The 20,901-nt window shown below is 30.5% G+C and overlaps 1 protein-coding gene and 1 long non-coding RNA gene across 3 annotated transcripts; both read right to left on the minus strand.

Moving 5' to 3' along the window:
• Positions 1-1,900: 1,900 nt before the first annotated feature.
• Positions 1,901-2,316, minus strand: LOC142242873 (uncharacterized). Its single transcript, XR_012724225.1, has 2 exons — positions 2,159-2,316; positions 1,901-2,096 (listed from the first exon to the last, which is right to left on the minus strand). It is a non-coding gene; the product is annotated as an uncharacterized LOC142242873 (long non-coding RNA).
• A 10,339-nt stretch (positions 2,317-12,655) lies between these two features.
• Positions 12,656-20,463, minus strand: sud1 (Prolyl 3-hydroxylase sud1). 2 transcript variants are annotated; one of them, XM_075292029.1, is made up of 8 exons: positions 20,282-20,461; positions 17,476-17,566; positions 17,266-17,405; positions 17,005-17,202; positions 16,227-16,421; positions 15,684-16,162; positions 13,169-13,310; positions 12,656-13,089 (listed from the first exon to the last, which is right to left on the minus strand). In XM_075292029.1, the coding sequence occupies exons 1-8, from the start codon at positions 20,340-20,342 to the stop codon at positions 12,764-12,766; spliced, it is 1,632 nt and encodes a 543-aa protein (XP_075148144.1). In that variant the 5' UTR covers positions 20,343-20,461; the 3' UTR covers positions 12,656-12,763. The 2 variants fall into 2 exon arrangements, with proteins under 2 accessions (XP_075148144.1, XP_075148143.1); XM_075292028.1 differs by lacking the exons at positions 12,656-13,089; positions 13,169-13,310; positions 15,684-16,162; ... (2 more) ...; positions 17,266-17,405; positions 17,476-17,566 and adding an exon at positions 17,981-19,900 and having other exon boundaries at positions 20,282-20,463.
• Between the last annotated feature and the right edge of the window lie 438 nt (positions 20,464-20,901).

The following is a 20,901-nucleotide window of genomic DNA, read 5'->3' on the forward strand; positions in this document are numbered from 1 at the left end:
AAATACCTTTACATTATGAGTTTCAGCCAAATCGAATAAAATGGGATCTCTAGACGGTCAAGAAGTCAAATCGGGAGATCGGTCTATATGGGGGCTATACCAAAACGTGGACTAATACACACCATATTCGGCACACCTCTTTGTGGACCTAAAATATCGTTACATTTCCAATTTCAGCGAAATCGCATGAAAATTGCGGTAAATAGGTGTTCAAGACCCCAAACCGGGGGATTGTTTTATATGGGAGCTATATAAAAACCTGGACCGATATAGCCCATCTTCGAACTTGGCCTGCGTGCAGACAGATTACAACAGACAGACAGACGGATATGCTTATATCGTCTTATAATTTCTCCCTGATCAAGAATATATATATATATATATATATATATATATATATATATATATATATATATATATATATATATATATATATATATATATATATATATATATATATATATATATATATATATATATATATATATATATATATATATATATATATATATATATATATATATATATATATATATATATATATATATATATATATATATATATATATATATATATATATATATATATATATATATATATATATATATATATTTGCTACGTGGTCTTATAATTTCTCCCTGATCAAGAATATATATATATATATATATATATATATATATATATATATATATATATATATATATATATATATATATATATATATATATATATATATATATATATATATATATATATATATATATATATATATATATATATATATATATATATATATATATATATATATATATATATATATATATATATATATATATATATATATATATATATATATATATATATATATATATATATATATATATATATATATATATATATATATATATATATATATATATATATATATATATATATATATATATATATATATATATATATATATATATATATATATATATATATATATATATATATATATATATATATATATATATATATATATATATATATATATATATATATATATATATATATATATATATATATATATATATATATATATATATATATATATATATATATATATATATATATATATATATATATATATATATATATATATATATATATATATATATATATATATATATATATTCTTGATCAGGGAGAAATTATAAGACCACGTAGCAAATTTGCATCTCCAACAAGCTTCGGAAAACTTATCTGGAAATTTGCTCCTCTAGGATTAGTGGTCCGATATGGACCATTTGCAATACCATTCGACCTACATCAATAACAAGTACTCGTGCCAACTTTCAAGTGTATAGCTTGTTTCGTTCGGAAGTTAGCGTGATTTCAACAGACGGACGGACGGACATCACTAGATCGACTCAGAATTTCACCACGACCCGGAATATATATACTTTATACCAATATTTCGATGTGTTACAAACAAAGTTATTATACCCCTCATCCGATTGTTTTCACATCCTATAAAAAGTCTATACTCCACCCAGAAAAAAGTGACCCCTTCTTTAAGTTAAAATGAACTCATTGTGAAGAAAGTTGAACTTCGTATAGCGCCAAAGACATTTTTATTTGTCTGAACGATGTGATTTTCGTAGAAATTAGGAATAATGCATTCCATATATTAGTTAACATTTTCCTATATTTATATACCACTATACTACAGAATGAAAAAATTTAACTAATTTGAATTCATATATGGAATGATTTTATTGAAATTTTTTCATTCATTTCGACAAATCTTACACATTTGTGGTAAAACTTTTACTTCATAATTAGAACTGCTTACCTTCGTTTTTAAATACAATTTTATTTATTTCTATAAGCAATTTTATCTTCAATAAAAGACATGTTTTATTAATATATTGAATATATTTATTAAGAATCAACAGCATCGAATCTCTTTGAAATATTAATTTATTATTCCACTATTTCCAATTTCCGTGTGATATTATCAACTGTAAAACGCACTTTTTCTTCTTCTTGTACTTTTCACTTTTAATAAGTTGCTGCCTAACGATTTTGTCCTCCTTTTACAATTTCAATACCTACAAATATAAAAAATTATAAAACATTTTTGTTGCAAAAGGTTAGCGTCACTGAATATTACCTGATAATTGAAGATTCCAAAATGAAGACAAATGAAAGGGTTGTTATTCTGCTGGTGTTTTCTTTCTTTATACACTATCACGAACATATTTTATATATTTTATTTGTTATTTATTACATTATTTTACCATATTATTTTTTAACAATCTCTCCGTATACCAAAACAACGCGATTCCAACTAAAAAAACAACCGACGCGCAAATATATCGATTACACCCACGCGCAAACACATCGATTACGATGACAGGTATCGATTACAGGTAGACAATAGAAATGTAGGAAAATTTCCTATATTCTAACAAGTGTGTTTCCTTAAGTTTTGAAAGGATTGCATACTTCTTAGTACGAATGAACTAAAATATTTTTCTATGCCAAGTGTTGTTCGAATGTATGAAAAACTTTCTATTATAAAGGAAGTCGCAATTATCATTTTATAAGAAATTTTACTAATTTTGAGGAAACTTGGTTTTAGTTCGGTTTTTATTTATTTTTACGAATGCTTTGTTATCGGTGAATAAAATTTTCTTTTTCAGTAGTAAATTCTTATACCCAGCGAAGAAAATAGTATGAGTAAAATTCCATGCCTTATTCTAGTTAATGAACTAATCCTAACTGCTTACAGTTTAGGATTTTTTTTACTGAAACGAGTAAATTTTATTATTTTTCACAAAAATTTACCTTAATGGAAATAAAATGGATAAACTATATTGATGAAAATTTTTTCCTTTAGTTTCGAAGGCACTTTTTTCTGGGTGTCCCTTCCAAAGAAACTTTCTTACAGGGAAAAGCAAATGGAAACGAAATGGTTTATTCAACTTATTTTGTTGCTTGTACAGGAAGCACCAAAACTGTGCACAGAGTTGGAAGTAAACGGAAGAAAATCGTAAAAAGAACCGTAAAAAGAGCTCTACAACAATTTCCTCAAATATCGTCTAAAAAATCAACGATTTGCCCCATCTGGATATATCCACCGTAGCGATTAGACGTAGATTTGTAGAAGTCTGAATTCTAGTATTCATTTCCAAAAAATAGGTTAGTTTGTCCATAATTTGCAAAAGAAAATCATTAAATGGTCTGAGCAGCAGTGTGTTATTTTTTGTTCAAATAATCAAAAGTTAACATGAAGATTTCGAATGAAAGGTGTTTGGTAGTCCAAAAACTTAATCCAATTTATAAGTACACAAGGTTCGATCTGGAATTGTTTTTCTGCAATCTGTATGTAGACCTGAAAGAGCAGTGGAATAATATCCCAAAATATATTATTCCACTGACCATTTGATTGGGTGCCCAGAAGTAATAAAATGGCATGACTCTATCAATCAGTGTTGTCAGAATTGGGGATTTTCGCCCAAATTGGGGATATTTTTTCGTGAATGGGGACGAAATCTCTGAGCTGGGGGCATGGGGGAATTTCCGTAAATTTGGGGATTTTTGTGAGGATTTTTTTCGGACGAATTTTGCTCTTCCAAGAGGCTCTGGAAGTCAAATCTGGAGAACGGTTTATATGGGGGCTATATATAATTATGAACCGATGTGGACCAATTTTTGCATGGTTGTTAGAGACCATATACTAAAACTATGTACCAAATTTCAGCCGGATCGGATGAAATTTGCTTCTCTTTGAGGCTCCGCAAGCCAAATCTGGGGATCGGTTTATATGGGGGCTATATATAATTACCGATAATTACCGATATGGACCAATTTTTGCATGGTTGTTATTTTTTGTGAGGATTTTTTTCGAGAAATCGATTTAATCTTTTTTAACAATTTCTATAGGAATTTCTATAGGAAATTTGGTCAAAATTCTATTTCTATAGACAATTTTGTCAAAATGTTATTTCTATAGACAATTTTGCCAAAATTTTATTTGTATAGACAATTTTGTCAAAATGTTATTTCTATTGACAATTTTGCCAAAATTTTATTTCTATAGAAAATTTGGCAAAATTTTATTTCTATAGAAAATTTTGTTTCTATAGAAAATTTTATTTCTATAGAAAATTTTGTCACAATTTTATTTCTAATGTTGTTAAAATTGTATTTTTCAATCGAAAAAATCTACAATTTCTGCTAGAATTCTAACAACTTTGTGTACCACCCAATGTTACTACTTAAACATTTAAAAGTAAATTTTCGTTCCTAAACATGTATATAACATTTTCTCAAAATTTTATTTCTATATAGAAACATTTGTCATAAGTTTATGTCTATAGAAAATGAAGTACCTCTTTGCAAGATCTACCAAAACATCAAAACTTCTACCAATCTACAAAACAATTAAAAAAACTACAATTTCTGGTAGAATTCTACCAAACATACACAATTTTACTACTTGAATATTTAAAATATTAAAAAAAAAATGTATTGGGGATTTTTGTGAGGAATTTAAATTTAAATTGGGGATTTTTGGGGACGAAAATATCATAATTTGCAGAAAAATACTGGCAACACTGCTATCAATAATTATCGACATTTACCACAAATTCACAAAACCTTACTACAATCTTTTGTTTCATATTCCATAGTTTTTCTGGGTGTATAAATCCATTCCATTAATTGAACAAAAACAAAGAGGGTGGCATAGGAAAATAAAGTTATTGAAAGATTTATTTGCAGAGCGTTAAAATAATAATTGGCAAATTTGTATTATTGTCAAAGTTTTTCTGCTGGTTTTCATAGACGTGTAGTTTTTGTTTTGTTTTCATCTTTATTTTTCATTCGTCGACAAAATGTGGAAATCAAATATTTTTGTGGTAGTACCAGGGCAAAAACTCCAAGGTTAATTGGCAAATGTTTTTCGCATGGATTTAAATGCTCATTTGGGTTTATAGGATTTTTTTTTTTCGTTATGAAAAATACAATTTTTTATTCTACAATTTAAATTGATTTCTTTTGTGTGCAGAATACCATAACCCCTTGGTTTAATCGGATATTTAAATTACTACATTTATTAAACCATCAAACAAACTCATGTGAGTAATGGCAATAGTTAATCTGAATTGTTTGAATGAAGTTATTACTTTGGCATATATACGCATATTCATTGTTTCTTATCAATGATGTACAGTGGTCTTAAGTTATATTCGATGTTTAATTAAGTTATTACAGTAAGTAATTTAATTAATTGGTCTTAGAAATTTGTAAAGTTACATTGAATTAAATATTTTTAACATTGTCATTAAGAGAGGAAACTTGACTTCTGACAAAAACAAATTCATTAAAATTGAGCGAACGAAATTGTTTTATTGACACAATGAAAACTTTCCATTACACCCAGAGAAGGAAAATCATCACCTCAACCTTGTTTCAAAAGCAAAATGTTAATTTTGGACGGTGACCATGGAACATTTTGATCGCCAAAATGCGCCATAGCATTTGCAAAGACTATCAGGATCATTAAAATATACACTGAACAAGTATTTATGTCCGTAAGTTCGGTCAGGCCGAAGCTTATGTAGCCTACACCATGGATTGCGTAGAAACTTCTACTAAAGACTGTCATACACAATCGAATTACTTGGGTTGCGGTAACACTTGCCGATAGCAAGATATCTTAAAAACTTCCTAACACCGTCTTCTAAATTGCAAGTTAGTCCATACGTGGTATATATTAAACTAAAAAAGGTCGGTTAAATACGTATATAATTCAGTTTGACAACATTTTCTATAGAAATACAATTTTGACAAAATTTTCTATAAAAATAAAATTTTGACAAAATTTTCTATAGAACAAAAATTATGAAAAAATTTTCTATAGAAATAATATTTTGACAAAATTTTCTATAGAACAAAAATTATGAAAAAATTTTCTATAGAAATAAAATTTTGACAAAATTTTCTATAGAAATTAAATTTTGAAAAATTTTCTATAGAAATAAAATTTTGACAAAATTTTCTATAGAAATAAAATTTTGAGAAAATTTTCGATTGAAATAAAATTTTGAGAAAATTTTCTATAGAAATAAAATTTTGTGAAAATTTTCTATAGAAATAAAATTTTAACAAAATTTTCTTTAGAAATAAAATTTTGACAAAATTTTCTATAGAAATACAATTTTGACAAATTTTTCTATAGAAATAAAATTTTGACAAAAGTTTCAATAGAAATAGAATTTTGGTAGATTATTTTTGGCTCGAGTGATATTTAATTCGAGCTCGAGTACGTATATAATTCAGTTTGACAACATTTTCTAAAGAAATACAATTTTGACAAAATTTTCTATAGAACAAAAATTATGAAAAATTTTCTATAAAATAAAATTTTGACAAAATTTTCTATAGAAATAATATTTTGACAAAATTTTCTATAGAAATAAAATTTTAACAAAATTTTCTATAGAAATAAAATTTTGACAAATTTTTCTATAGAAATAAAATTTTGACAAAAGTTTCAATAGAAATAAAATTTTGGTAGATTATTTTTGGCTCGAGTGGAAACTATGATTATGAACCAATATGGACCAATTTTTTTGTGTTATTGGGGATCTGCTATATATGGTTGTTAGCGGCCATATATTAACACCACGTTCCAAATTTCAACCGGATCGGATGAATTTTGCTCCTCCGGTTTATATGGGGGCTATATATACTTATGGACCGATATGGACCAATTTTCCATGGTTGTTAGCGACTATATACTTAGAAGACGTACCAATTTTCAACCGGATCAGATGAATTTTGCTCTTCCAAGAGGCTCCGGAGTTCAAATCTGGGGATCGATTTATATGGGGGCTATATATAATTATGGACCAATATGAACCAATTTTGTATGGTTGTTAGATACCAAATACTAACACCACGTACCAAATCAACCGGATCGAATGAAATTTTCTTCTCTAAGAGGCTCCGCAAGCCAAATTTGGGCGTAGGTTTATATGGGGGCTATACGTAAAAGTGGTCGAATATGGCCGAGTTGCAATACCATCCAAGTTTGTTTCGTTCGGAAGTTAGCGTGATTTCAACAGACGGACGGACGGATATGCTTAGATCGACTCAGAATTTCACCACGACCCAGAATATATATACTTTATGGGGTCTTATGCGCTTTACAGGCTATCAGTTATTCCGGACGGAATGTCGGTGTTTGTAAAGAATCTTACAGTGCGTCGGATCGATACGACTTGTCGGCGATGACTAAATAATCGGTAAATGTGTTATCGATCCCATAAACATGCAGCAGTATCGATTATGCCTTCGGACTTAATTTATAATGTGCACAATATATGGGATATGTTCGACACGAGCACTGTCGTCCGGAATAACTGATAGTCTGTAAAGCGCATTAGACCAATATTTCGATGTGTTACAAACGGAATGACAAAGTTAATATACCCCCCATCCTATGGTGGGGGGTATATCCAAAGTCAAAAAGCATTCAAAAATATGAGATGTTTTTCAATACGCTGAAAAAAATTTTAGCCAAAATATTTCCAATTAAAATTTTAATTGAATTTTTAAAAATATTCAATTAAAAATTTAATTAATTCAACAAATTTTTTAAAACAAAAATCAATCACAACCATTAATAGTATAAATTAATTTGTTAATTGGATCAATTAATTTTTTACTTTACTTCGAGGATTGATAGTATAATTTCTGTTATTGAAGGCATTTTAATTAAAAATTAATTTCGTGATTGAATCCAAAAATTAATTTTTTGTGTGAAATTTAAAAGAGAATTGTGTTTTGGTGTTTACCTCAATTTTCCGCTTCTTTGAGTAAAGATAACATCTTTTGAACCGGACATTTTTTTCAGTGTAAGTTTATCCCATATATTTTATACTGATTTGGGAATATTAAATGCTAACATTTATAGAAATAAAATATATAAGCAAAAATTAATGCTAAATCCACTGCCATGTAAATTTCAATGTTGCCAACTTCATAGTTTCGTTATATTTAGACGATAAAACACTGTGCACACTATAATTGTTTATAGTTCCTTGTATTTCAACGTTTAGAATTTGAAATAGCATTTTGCAAAGTAATACATTAACATAACGACTTACATTAAATATAATATAATATCTTTAAGTACTTAACATTTTTTTTTTTAATGAACCACAACAAATTTTTGCATTTTAAATAGTTTGTGATGCGAAAAAGATTTCTGAATAACTTTGTTACCCACTTTTGTTGGAGGTGAATAATGGTTATGATCATTGTTAAGTGATTTCTATAATAGGAAATAATTTGGTGTGTATGTGTGTTATTTCTTGTTTCTTAATAGAAATTTTAGTTCTTCTGTGTGTATGATGGGGAATATTCCAATACTCTAGGCTGGAGTTTCCATTGTAACGTCTTCTCAATGTTTGGATGTTAATTAAAGGGCACTGTCAGAAATTCAAAATTGATTCAATTTCATTGAGAAGCATAGATCTGATAATAATGGCGGTGATGATGACTCTGAGGAGGATGATGTTGGAACATGATATTTATTATTTTTTCACTTCATTTGCATGGTCCGCGCGTGAACCTGACCTATGCAAAAATATTCCCACGCTTCTTTCCATGAATGGTTCTGCTACTCATCGGCTTATCGTTGAAAATTCAAAGGTTATTGAAGATGAGCGCCATTGTGTGACGGCGTCAGTGGTGATGGCGGCTTTAGAAACAAAAAAACGATGATAATTTTCTATTGACAGTCGGGCGGCACACGAACGGACAGTCGATGATGTTGTTTAACGCCATCATTTCTATGTTATTGTACGATTCTGGCCTTGGCATCAAACATATTTTTTTATTGCTGTTATTTTTTTTTCTTATTTTTTTATTGCATTTTTGTTCATCAAATGCTACAACGTAAATTCAATTGTCCCTGTCGTCCGTCCATACGACGAACTAGTACGAGCACATTTCAATAAAACTTGGCTTCTTCAAAATTACTTAAATGATAATTAAGAGAAATCGTTAATTGTTAAATGTTGAATGAATGGTGGGTGGATGGGTGGTACGTAATTACCTAGAAATGGTAATTAAATAATATGCAGTGTTGTCCAAAAGACACATATTTGGAATCTTTATCATTGAAACTCAGGGGCATGAAAAAACTAAACGATCATACACATGCAGAGAAGAAACATGAGATTCGTGATTATATTCGAAGAGCAAATTTACCACATTATCACGGCTATAGTTTTCAACGTCATCATATTTGACTAGTGATAATGTTCAATTCAAATAATGGATTATCTTGGAAAATATAACGACCTCAATCAATATTTATGGGTCGGCCGATTTTAACCGACCAGTCAGTAGTTTGTTATAAATTTCTACTGTTTCGAATTTATTAACTACACTGATATTGAAAATATTGAACTAATATGGAAAATATTGAACTAATATGGAAGATTATGCAACCTAAATTGTAGGTCACTCTATTTACACAATATTAACACCAAAGTGCTTTAAAATAATGAAATTTTAATTAATAAAAATTTTTATTAATCTTTGTTTCAAACATTTGCGTCCCTATATTAAAATCGAATGTACTTTATGGGGTCTTAGAGAAATATTTCGATGTGTTACAAACGGAATGACAAAGTTAATATACCCCATCCTATGGTGGAGGGTATAAAAATTTTTGCTTTTTCAACAAACGGATAATTGTTGAAAAACTGCTTCCTCTTTTTCAGCAGACAAAAACTGCTGTTTTAACAAACATTTTTGCTGGAATGAATAACAACATTTTTGTGTTTACAAAAATGAAATACTAAACCCTGTAATACTATGGTTGTTATTAATCATATATCAACAAAATTAAAAAAAAATAATAATATTTAATCTATTGGAAAATAAAATCCCAAATTCGTTACAAATTGTGTTATACAAATTTATCAAATAAGCTCATGTATAAAATTTTTATACCCTCCACCATAGGATGGAGGGTATATTAACTTTGTCATTCCGTTTGTAACATATCGAAATATTGGTCTCAGACCCCATAAAGTATATATATTCTTGGTCGTGGTGAAATTCTGAGTCGATCTAGCAATGTCCGTCTGTCCGGCTGCCCGTCCGTCTGTGGAAATCACGCTAACTTCCGAACGAAACAAGCTATCGACTTGAAACTTGGCATAAGTAGTTGTCATTGATGTAGGTCGGATGGTATTGCAAATGTGCCATATCGGACCACTTTTACGTATATCCCCTTATAAACGAGGGATATTTGGCTTGCGGAGCCTATTAGAGAAGCAAATTTCATCCGATCCGGTTGAAATTTGGTACGTGATGTTATTATACATTCACTACCTTCACGCTAAAATTGATTCATATCGGTCCATAATTATATATAGCCCCCATATAAACCGATCCCCATATATGACCTCCGAAGCCTCTTGGAGGAACAAATTTCACCCGATCCGCTTGAAATTTGGTACGTGGTGTTGATATATAGCATCTAATATCCATGCGAAAATTGGTCCAAATCGGTCCAGATTTGACCTCCGGAGCCTCTTGGAGGAACAAATTTCATCCGATCCGGTTGAAATTCGGTGCGCGGTGTTTATATATGGCCTCTAACATCCACGCAAAAATTGGTCCAAATCGCTCCATAATTATGTATAGCCCCCAAGTAAACCGATCCCCAGATTTGACATCCGGAGCCTCTTGGAGGAGCAAATTTCATCCGATCCGTTTGAAATTTTGTATGTTGTATTACTATATGGTCTCTAACAACCATGCAAAAATTGGTCCAAATCGGTTCATAATTGTATATAGCCCCCATATAAACCGACCACCTATATTCCACTTCAGGCTCTCTATTTACCACGCAATTAATTCGTGGTAATTAGATTCGTAATTATTTATAGATATACCGATCAAGAAATGAGTGATAATAGGTTGGCTGATAAGTCCCCTGTCTGACACATAGATGGCGTCGCTAGTATTAAATGCATATTATTTTTATATAGTACCAACCTTCAAATGATTCGTGTCAAAATTTGACGTCTGTAAGTCAATTAGTTTGTGAGATAGAGCGTCTTTTGTGAAGCAACTTTTGTTATTGTGAAAAAAATGGAAAAAAAGGAATTTCGTGTTTTGATAAAATACTGTTTTCTGAAGGGAAAAAATACGGTGGAAGCAAAAACTTGGCTTGATAATGAGTTTCCGGACTCTGCCCCAGGGAAATTAACAATAATTGATTGGTATGTCAAATTCAAGCATGGTGAAATGAGCACGGAGGACGGTGAACGCAGTGGACGCCCGAAAGAGGTGGTTACCGACGAAAACATCAAAAAAATCCACAAAATGATTTTGAATGACCGTAAAATCGAGATAGCAGAGGCCTTAAAGATATCAAAGGAACGTGTTGGTCATATCATTCATCAATATTTGGATATGCGGAAGCTCTGTGCAAAATGGGTGCCGCGCGAGCTCACATTTGACCAAAAACAATAACGTGTTGATGATTCTGAGCGGTGTTTGGAGCTGTTAACTCGTAATACACCCGAGTTTTTCCGTCGATATGTGACAATGGATGAAACATGGCTCCATCACTACACTCCTGAGTCCAATCGACAGTCGGCTGAGTGGACAGTGATCGGTGAACCGTCTCCGATGCGTGGAAAGACTCAAAAGTCCGCTGGCAAAGTAATGGCCTCTGTTTTTTGGGATGCGCATGGAATAATTTTTATCGATTATCTTGAGAAGGGAAAAACCATCAACAGTGACTATTATATGGCATTATTGGAGCGTTTGAAGGTCGAAATCGCAGCAAAACGGTCCCATATGAAGAAGAAAAAAGTGTTGTTCCACCAAGACAACGCACCGAGCCACAAGTCATTGAGAACGATGGCAAAAATTCATGAATTGGGCTTCGAATTGCTTCGCCTCCCACCGTATTCTCCAGATCTGGCCCCAGCTACTTTTTCTTGTTCTCAGACCTCAAAAGGATGCTCGCAGGGAAAAAATTTCGCTGCAATGAAGAAGTGATCGCCAAAACTGAGGCCTATTTTGAGGCAAAACCGAAGGAGTACTACCAAAATGGTATCAAAAAATTGGAAGGTCGTTATAATCGTTGTATCGCTCTTGAATGGAACTATGTTGAATAATAAAAACAAATTTTGACCAAAAAATGTGTTTTTCTTTGTTAGACCGGGGACTTATCAGCCAACCTGTTATCCATGGTGGAGGGTACATAATATTCGGCCTGGGCGAACTTACGGTCGTAGATACTTGTTTTTTTTTTTAATTACCAATAGTGATAATTACTTTCATATGCAAAGAAGCACTCCGCAGGCAGCAACAATGATGCAGCAAAACAAAAATATTTCTTACAGCCAAACGATACAAATGATTAAACACAACTTATAAACGAAAATCGTTATGTACGTAAAAAAAATACAATTCATTAGATATAAAAATTCATTAATGATATCTTAATACCATTACCTAGTGTTTCCTTTAGGCCTAGTTTGAAATGGTAATAAATCGAAAATGGTTTTATTAACAATCGAGAGAAATAATTAATTCAATAGTTACCAAAAAATCAAAATCATTATTAGACTATTTATTTTTTATTTATTAAATATAGATGTAATCGTAAACAAAAAAACTAATACAATTTTAAATTTATCGTTTGGAATTTGGAATTGTTTCAAATAGTTTATGTTGTCTTCAATTTGGTTTGACCTTCTCGTTGTTTTTTCAGTAGCGTTACCATCATGGAAAATGATGTTACTACCGGTACCATAATGGGTAAAAATAGTGGTATATAAATTGCATATTTCTGTTCATCAGGGAAGTATAACTGTGCCAATAGACTGGCATCAAAGAATGCTTGCTCAGAAGCCAAAAAAGCTTTTTGTGCTAATTCGGATGCTTTCATTAGTTGATGATTGGCCAAAGCCTCTTTGGATTTTATAATTAATTCATAAGCTGAATTGATGGCTTTTCCTACATCATCGTTGATAACAATATAGCTAATGTTGTCTAGAAGAAAAAATTTGTAAATTATGAAATTCATGATTATATATAAAAAAATCTAGGTTTTATATTTATGTATATTTACCCAATAACTTGATTAAACTTTGCAATGTATTCGTTGTAGTTGTAATATGTGTTACGGCACTTCGTCTCAAATAGGATTCATATTCCCAGAGACGAGGCGAAAGTTGTTCCACAGCAACAGTTTTTACACCCTCAGTGTTTACCTACATAAAAAATGATAAATGGGCGTGTCTAGGTTAATATCAATTACAGTTAGAGAAAAACAAGATTTGATATGTGACCATGATCAAATGATCAAATACATATCCTTTTGGCTTTAAAGCAATAAAGCTGTAAATGCGCACAAACATAAATCGGCTTCTTCTTTTACTGCGTTTTAAATGTCATCGAATTCTAAGAAACTGAAAAGAGCAGTATCGGTCGGTATCCAATTTCTCTTTTTATAATCACCACCATACGATCAAATATTTTTTACGTGAACGTGAGTGAAAAATTAAATCGGTTCGTGACTATACGTGAATAAATTTTTGCAAATTCAAGCTCACGAAAAAATCAATCTCCAGTTCAAGATTTAATTCTTGCTCATATTAAGATATCACGTTTTTTATCCAAATAATTCAACAATTTCTGAGATGGACTATATCGACCCTCATATAGACCCACCCCCGATTAAATTTTTGAGAATCTACACGCCGCACGTTTTTTTCGTTTTTTTTCCGCCTATGTCAAATTTGGTTTTATTGCTCCATGTTTTAGTATAAATCCTATCCTAAAATCCTATCATCAGGTTTGGCTTCTTTAGTACATAGAAACCGTGTGTTTTATCCGATTTACCTGAAATTTGAAAGGAAGTGTTGTTTTGGGACCAAAAATAGGCGTACCAAATATCGTGTATATATGCCGATAAGACTCTTCAGAACATATGATTTGTGTCAGTTCATATTCTGGTATAAGCCCCATATAGACTCATATATCAATTATAAATTTGAAGTATACTGAGTCTACTAATTTCACTTCTTGAGCAGGGTTGGCACAGTGGGTAGAATTCTATAAAAAATGGTAGATTTGTTACTGTTTGGCAGATTGGTAAAATTCTTGATGTTTTGCTAAATTGTGCAAAATATTCTCTCGCCTACGAGCTACTACACATATTTTCTATAGAAATAGAATAATAATTTACTTAAGAAATAAATTGCTGATAAAATTTTCTATATAAAATGAAATTTTCACAAAATTTTCTACAGAAATGAAATTTTGACAAAATTTTCTATAGAAATAAAATTTTGAGAAAATTTCTATAGAAATAAAATTTTGAGAGAATTTTCTATAGAAATAAACATTTGACAAAATTTTCTATAGAAATAACATTTTGACAATATTTTCAATAGAAATAAGTTTTGACAAAATTTTCTATAGAAATAAAATTTTGGCAAAATTTTCTATAGAAATAAAATTTTGACAAAATTTTCTATAGAAATACAATTTTGACAAAATTTTCTATACAAATAAAATTTTGACAAAATTGTCTATAGAAATAAAATTTTGACATTTTCTATAGAAATAAAATTTTGACAACATTTTCTATAGAAATAAAATTTTGACAAAATTTTCTATAGAAATAAAAATTTGACAAAATTTTCTATAGAAATAAAATTTTGACAAAATTTTCTATAGAAATAAAATTTTGACAAAATTTTCTATAGAAATAAAATTTTGACAAAATTTTCTATAGAAATAAAATTTTGACAAAATTTTCTATAGAAATAAAATTTTGACAACATTTTCTATAGAAATAAAATTTTGACAACATTTTCTATAGAAACAAAATTTTGGCAAAATTTTCTATAGAAATAAAATTTTGACAAATTATTTTATAGAAATAACATTTTTACAAAATTCTCTATAGAAATAAAATTTTGACAAATTTTTTGTATATAAATAAATTTTTTAAAAATGATAACCACAAAAATATAATCAAAAACTGCGAAATAAGATTTTTTAGTTGCTAGTTTTTGTTTTTGGTAACATTTTCTTTAAATTTTGGTATTTTATTTTTGACTCGAGTGGCAACCGTGTTCGAAAGAAGTCGAAATATTTTAGATGTGGACCTAAACAAGATATGTAAAATTTAGTTTCAATTTAAATCTTTCAATATAACTTCTCGTGCACGAGTATCGGAGTAAAAATATTGAAAATGTATATCTCGAATTCTCTGAAAAGGTTTATTTCAGCTTTTTTATTTCATCGGATCAAGAATATGATATTTTTGTTATAACAGTATGTTGTGTTAACTCTGTGACTAAAGTGGGATGTGTCCAAAGTCATCTGGTGGCAAGTCGGTAAGCTTGGTAAGCGAATGCATGACACATGTCATTTAACCGTTGCTTACAGCTACGCTGCTATCAATCACTGATAAGTTGAAATTGGGGCAGCTGTAAATGCCTGGTCATAGTTGGGCCAAAACTACGATGTAGTCTTTATTTGTGCAAATTTTAAATTTAACTTCGGGAGTATCTCTGTTTCTTCTTTATATTATCATGAATTTATTCATTACGATCATTTTCTATAAAACTTACCTCCACACTGATATCCAATAGCTTCTGCAATTGATGCAACATTATTTGCATAACATCATTAGTTTGAACAAAGAATGAAACTTTTTGATTGGGTTTATCGTTGTACTCCCTACAGGTCTCCATAGAGGGATTTGCTATAATTATGCCACCCCATTTTGGTGATATAAATGCATTGATATTATCCGTCGAAGCCTTTTGATTCTGCTTGTTATAAATATAGACTGGAGCAATATCACATGGAGTTATATAAACAACTAAATTAAGTGGCGTCTTATCTGTAATGCCTGAACCTAAGTTTTTCTCAATAGCTGTTATAATGTGAGGCAGTGAAGATTCCGATAAGGCATAATGACGACCCATAATTGAACTATCGCGAACTTGTCGAAGATCAGCTTCAAATGCCAATTGATATTTCCATTGGGTAGTTAATGTATAATTGGAAATATGGGAGACTTGATCCAAATAGGGTTTCAAATAAGCTGCAATGGCGAAGAAGTATTTTTGAGAAATATGAAAAATACTTTTTTGAAATTAAACACCTACTCTCTACTGCCATTTGTACATGCCATTTGGCATCCATTATGTCTGGTCTAGGATTGAGAACTGAAACTGTAACATCGTATTCTGCTTGTGGAGCTTCCGTTTTAACTGCATCTCTTTGTTCTTTAGCCATAATTTGTTTTATGCGATGTGTTTGTAGAATATATGTATTTAAGACTTGTTTCATTTTATTGGAAGCTAAAATAAAATATGGATTATTATAAAAAGTATCATATGACAATAGCCCCACTGTTTCGATATTGGCAAAATGTTCATTTAGTGATATTTTCTTAATAAAAAAGTTATTATAATTAAAAAGGTACAAACTTAAAATATAGCAAAAACAAACCCAGCGTAGGAAATCATAAATATTACATATTATATTTTTGTAGTAATAAATATTTGTTAATATATCAATTTAATTTATCCATTGTTACTTAGTAGTTGTTCACACTTTTTCTAAGTCATTAAAATAGTTTTTTTAATAGATGTATCTTTACTTATTTTTTATATTTTTTGTTTTACTTAGCTAGAATTTATTACTGTCCTTTTTTATTTTTATATTGGTTAAATATTTATGGTATATATGTAAAGTAGTTTTGTAGTATTTTTTGTAACCATCTATGGGCCTATGGGCTTGGTTATTTTCACAATAAATATAAAATAAAATAAATAAACCTTAAATTTGGCAAAACAGGTTTCTTTAATGAGAAGTTAAAATTTAAATTTAAATAATTTTTGCGATTACAAATATCGGTATATGGGAGATTGTAAAACTTACAGGTATCACTTCGTATTAATGCCGTTCTCTCGTTTGTCATTAAAACTTCTTCTTGTAATTTGGGCCATTCAATAAATGCAAAATCTCCCTCCTTCAATTGACCATCCTTCAATAATAGGGCCTCCAATGCTGCAGGCGTCTTTATATTATGGGATTTTTCAGAAGTTGATTTATGCAAGAATTCCAAATTCCACATATCTACACAAATAAATACCCTCCATATTGGAATGGAACATTTGAAAATATTATCATTTAACTCACCACTGTTCGAGTACTCTTCCCTTAACTCATTAATAAGTAATGATGCTCTTTCATTTCTTACATTAAATATACCAATTCTAATTTTAATTTTTAATGGTTTATCGCTTAGTTCCATGATATCCGATGAAGGTAGGTTTACTCTATAAGATCGAGAATCGAAAAAGTTATATACATGACTAGTAATACATATTTGAAACATTCCAAAATTACCTATAAACTTCTGTAGATTTCCACCACATAGGTACACCAATAATAATTACGACCGTCATAAATGCTATAGTTGCATATAAACGAAACTTATCTGAAATAAATTTAAAACAATGATAAACAATAATGAATTTAATACACATACAAATTTAATTATATTCAAATTAAAGATTTGTTCACAGAACCTGCAAGCACAGAAAAAAATATCACAAAATTTTTTTCAATTAATATTTTAATTGAATTTAAAAAACGATTCTATTAAAAATTTAACGAAGTTTTTAATTGAAACAAAAATCAATCAAAAAAAATTAATTGTATCAATTAATTTTTTAATTGGAACAATTAATTTTTTAATTGACTGGCGATACTATCTATACTATCATTTCTGTGAGTGAAAACATTTCAATTAAAAATTAATTATATAATTTCGTGATTGATGGCAAACATGTTTTTTTTTGGGGTGTACAAACATCTTTTCCGACATATTTGTGTAATAAAACAAATTCAATTATATATGAGTCTTTTATTCAAAAATTGTATGGTCTCTTTTGACAACATGTGTGCTAGATTTGTATCTTAACAAATTACTTCACTATTTAAAAAAAAAAAATATATATATTATAAAAAACTTTAGTTTGTTGATATGAAAAAATAAAACAAAATCAAGAAAGCGATTTGGAAATGAGTGATACAAACAATACAAAATAATATATGTATGCATGCATATAATTTATACTTTTCTCTCTCCGAAAAGATCTATGATATAATATAATGGATGGTGATACAAAAAGGCACCGTCTCTTCGTACTTCATTCCTTGTAACTACAGGAAATAACAAAAACTGGTCCCTTATCCAAAGGTGTATTGCGGGAGACATATTTTGTAAATTTTGTTGTGCCCTCACAACGGTAGACAATATTGAGAGCATTATCCACCGGTGATATTGTCAAAAGAATAGATTCGTCATCATCATCAAAGCCTTCACCTTCCAGAGAATCTGTATCACTTAGATCATCAGCACCCGGTTTTTGCGATGGATAAGCATTCGATGCTCCTGCATCGGTGTCAGGCGATAGGTACGTTATAACCGCAGCACCTTCAGATGCATTCAGATAATAGATTAAATCTAAGGTATTGTCTTCACACATGGCACCATCGCCCAGCACTGTGTAGTCTCCATGTGACCATCTTTGGATTTCTATTGTATACATGGGATTTGAAGCATTGTCACCGGACAAATCCAAATCCGTATAATCCCTTAACAGGCTAAACATTTCCTTATTGGAAAACAGCTCCATTATTTGTGCTAGAGTTTTTGAGGTGGTACTCAAGTCTAGAATTTCGAAGTTTTGGGCATTGGCCGGACCCTTTCTGGACCACTTAAGGGTGTCGTCGTTAAGTAATTGCTTCAAGGCCTCTTCGAAAATTTCCCTGCGGAAAAATTCATATAGACAAATTTCTGAATTATCTTCTATTCTTTTTTGAATACTGCGTTTTGTTGTGGGTTTCAGATATACTTCATTTAACAAGCGGTTAACAGTGCATTCAGTAGTTGCTTCTACGGGGGGTTTGAATTTAAGCTTGGAAAAAGGTCTGAGCGCATCAGCTATTAAGTCCTCATTGGAAGCACCATGGAACCAGCCATTTATGGTTAATCGTGGATAATCAAAAGTGGTCACTTCGCCCACTTGATGAAATGATTTGGAACCAACCTTGAAGAAGGCAAATTGATTGTTTTTGGGCGATATTTTTCTTTGTACTGGAAAACGAGGTAAACATTTCTCATCACTGGAGAATATCTCCAGACAACCACCATGCTCTTCTGTCCATTCTTCATTACTCTCCCATGGCGATAAGTAATATATAAAGGCTACTTGGCGATCTTTCAGCAGATCATCATGCACTAATAGGTAGTCACCACATGTATACATTGAACAAGAAGCCGAAACGTAATCCAACTTTAGATTTGTGACTTTTTCCAACCAGGGCCTTACAGACCTTCTAAGCATTTGCAAAAAATTCGCCAAAAATCTACACTCAACCATGTTCGATAAGTCTGTACTTTGATAGAATTCGTAAAGGTCCATTTGTTTTCGAGACCAATGAACTTTTTTGACCATTTCTTCCATTAAGAGTTTACAACTGTCTTTATTCTCCAATAAACCTGGTAAAAGGCATATTTGAAATGGATCTGTATAGACCTCAACATTAGTTGTGCCATCTTTGTAGTCATCGAATTGTTCCGAAAACCATTGTTTTTGTAGTTTTGTGGCATATTCTTCAGACGTATAACATTGCCTCAATGATAAATCGATTGTTTGTGGTTCTCGACTTTGTCCCAGTTTAAGAATTTTGGGCGCCTGTGGTCCTTCATCGTTTGGTTCATTTTCTGTATGCCCATTGGTGTGACAACCGGTACTGTCGATATCTGCAACAAAGAGAACAATGAATATGGTTTCATTATTAACAAAAAATCTAACACATGCATACCTTATTTTAAGCAAGGAGAAGACATTACAATCTTTTCAATTTTATTTTAGGAAACAACACTTGAAACACAAATTTGGAGTGAGGAAACTGATAGCATCTGTCATTAAAAGTCCTTAATCAAACAAAACATAAATGGACCACTAATCATATCACTAAACATGAAACATCAAATCGAATAACATAAGATCCATTGCCCATTAATTGCCAATAATAGTAAGCACATTTTAACCGGCTCATAGTATCTACCCATCCTTAATCTCAAATCTTATCACATTTTAGTAGAAATTTATGTATATTTCTGAATAATTCTCACACTCACCCTCTGCCGCATCTTCCTTGGTGGGGTCATGCCTTTTATCATCTGCTTTGACAGTGTCCATTTTCGAAGGATATTAGTGTTTCAAAAATCTTTCTTTCCTTTATTGTTTAGCAATTCAATTTTCCGTATAATGAATATGTTTTACTGCTGTTTTTATAAAGCTGACAATCAAAATGACAACATCTAACCTCAATGAAAACGCGGCGTATAACGCAAATGTCAACACCAATGCACCGTTCACACTATACTTTTATCAGTATATTACACGTATAGTGAGAAGGGCTCTTAGCAATGTACATTAGGGCTGTTTTCTTTTAGCACTGGATATGCTAAGCCGTTAAGGACTAAAATAAAACAGAGTACTCGTTTATCCAGGACATCTCCAAAAATATGCAACACTGTCATTAGCTGTTTAAAAACAATCACAGAAAAGAAGTGAAATCTTGCATTTTTAATGTATGAAATGCTTCAATTAGTAATAAATATTTACTGCTGCGATTATTTATGACACTGTATCACTTTGAATTTCATGTTTTTCGATAAAATAGTCACAATAAATTGCTATTGTGAATCGAAGAAGCGTCACCTTATCCAAATACAATCTGGCAACATCGGCGCGA

This window comes from Haematobia irritans, chromosome 1 (assembly GCF_050003625.1).
Source record: "Haematobia irritans isolate KBUSLIRL chromosome 1, ASM5000362v1, whole genome shotgun sequence".
NCBI classification, from domain to species: Eukaryota; Metazoa; Arthropoda; class Insecta; order Diptera; family Muscidae; genus Haematobia; species Haematobia irritans.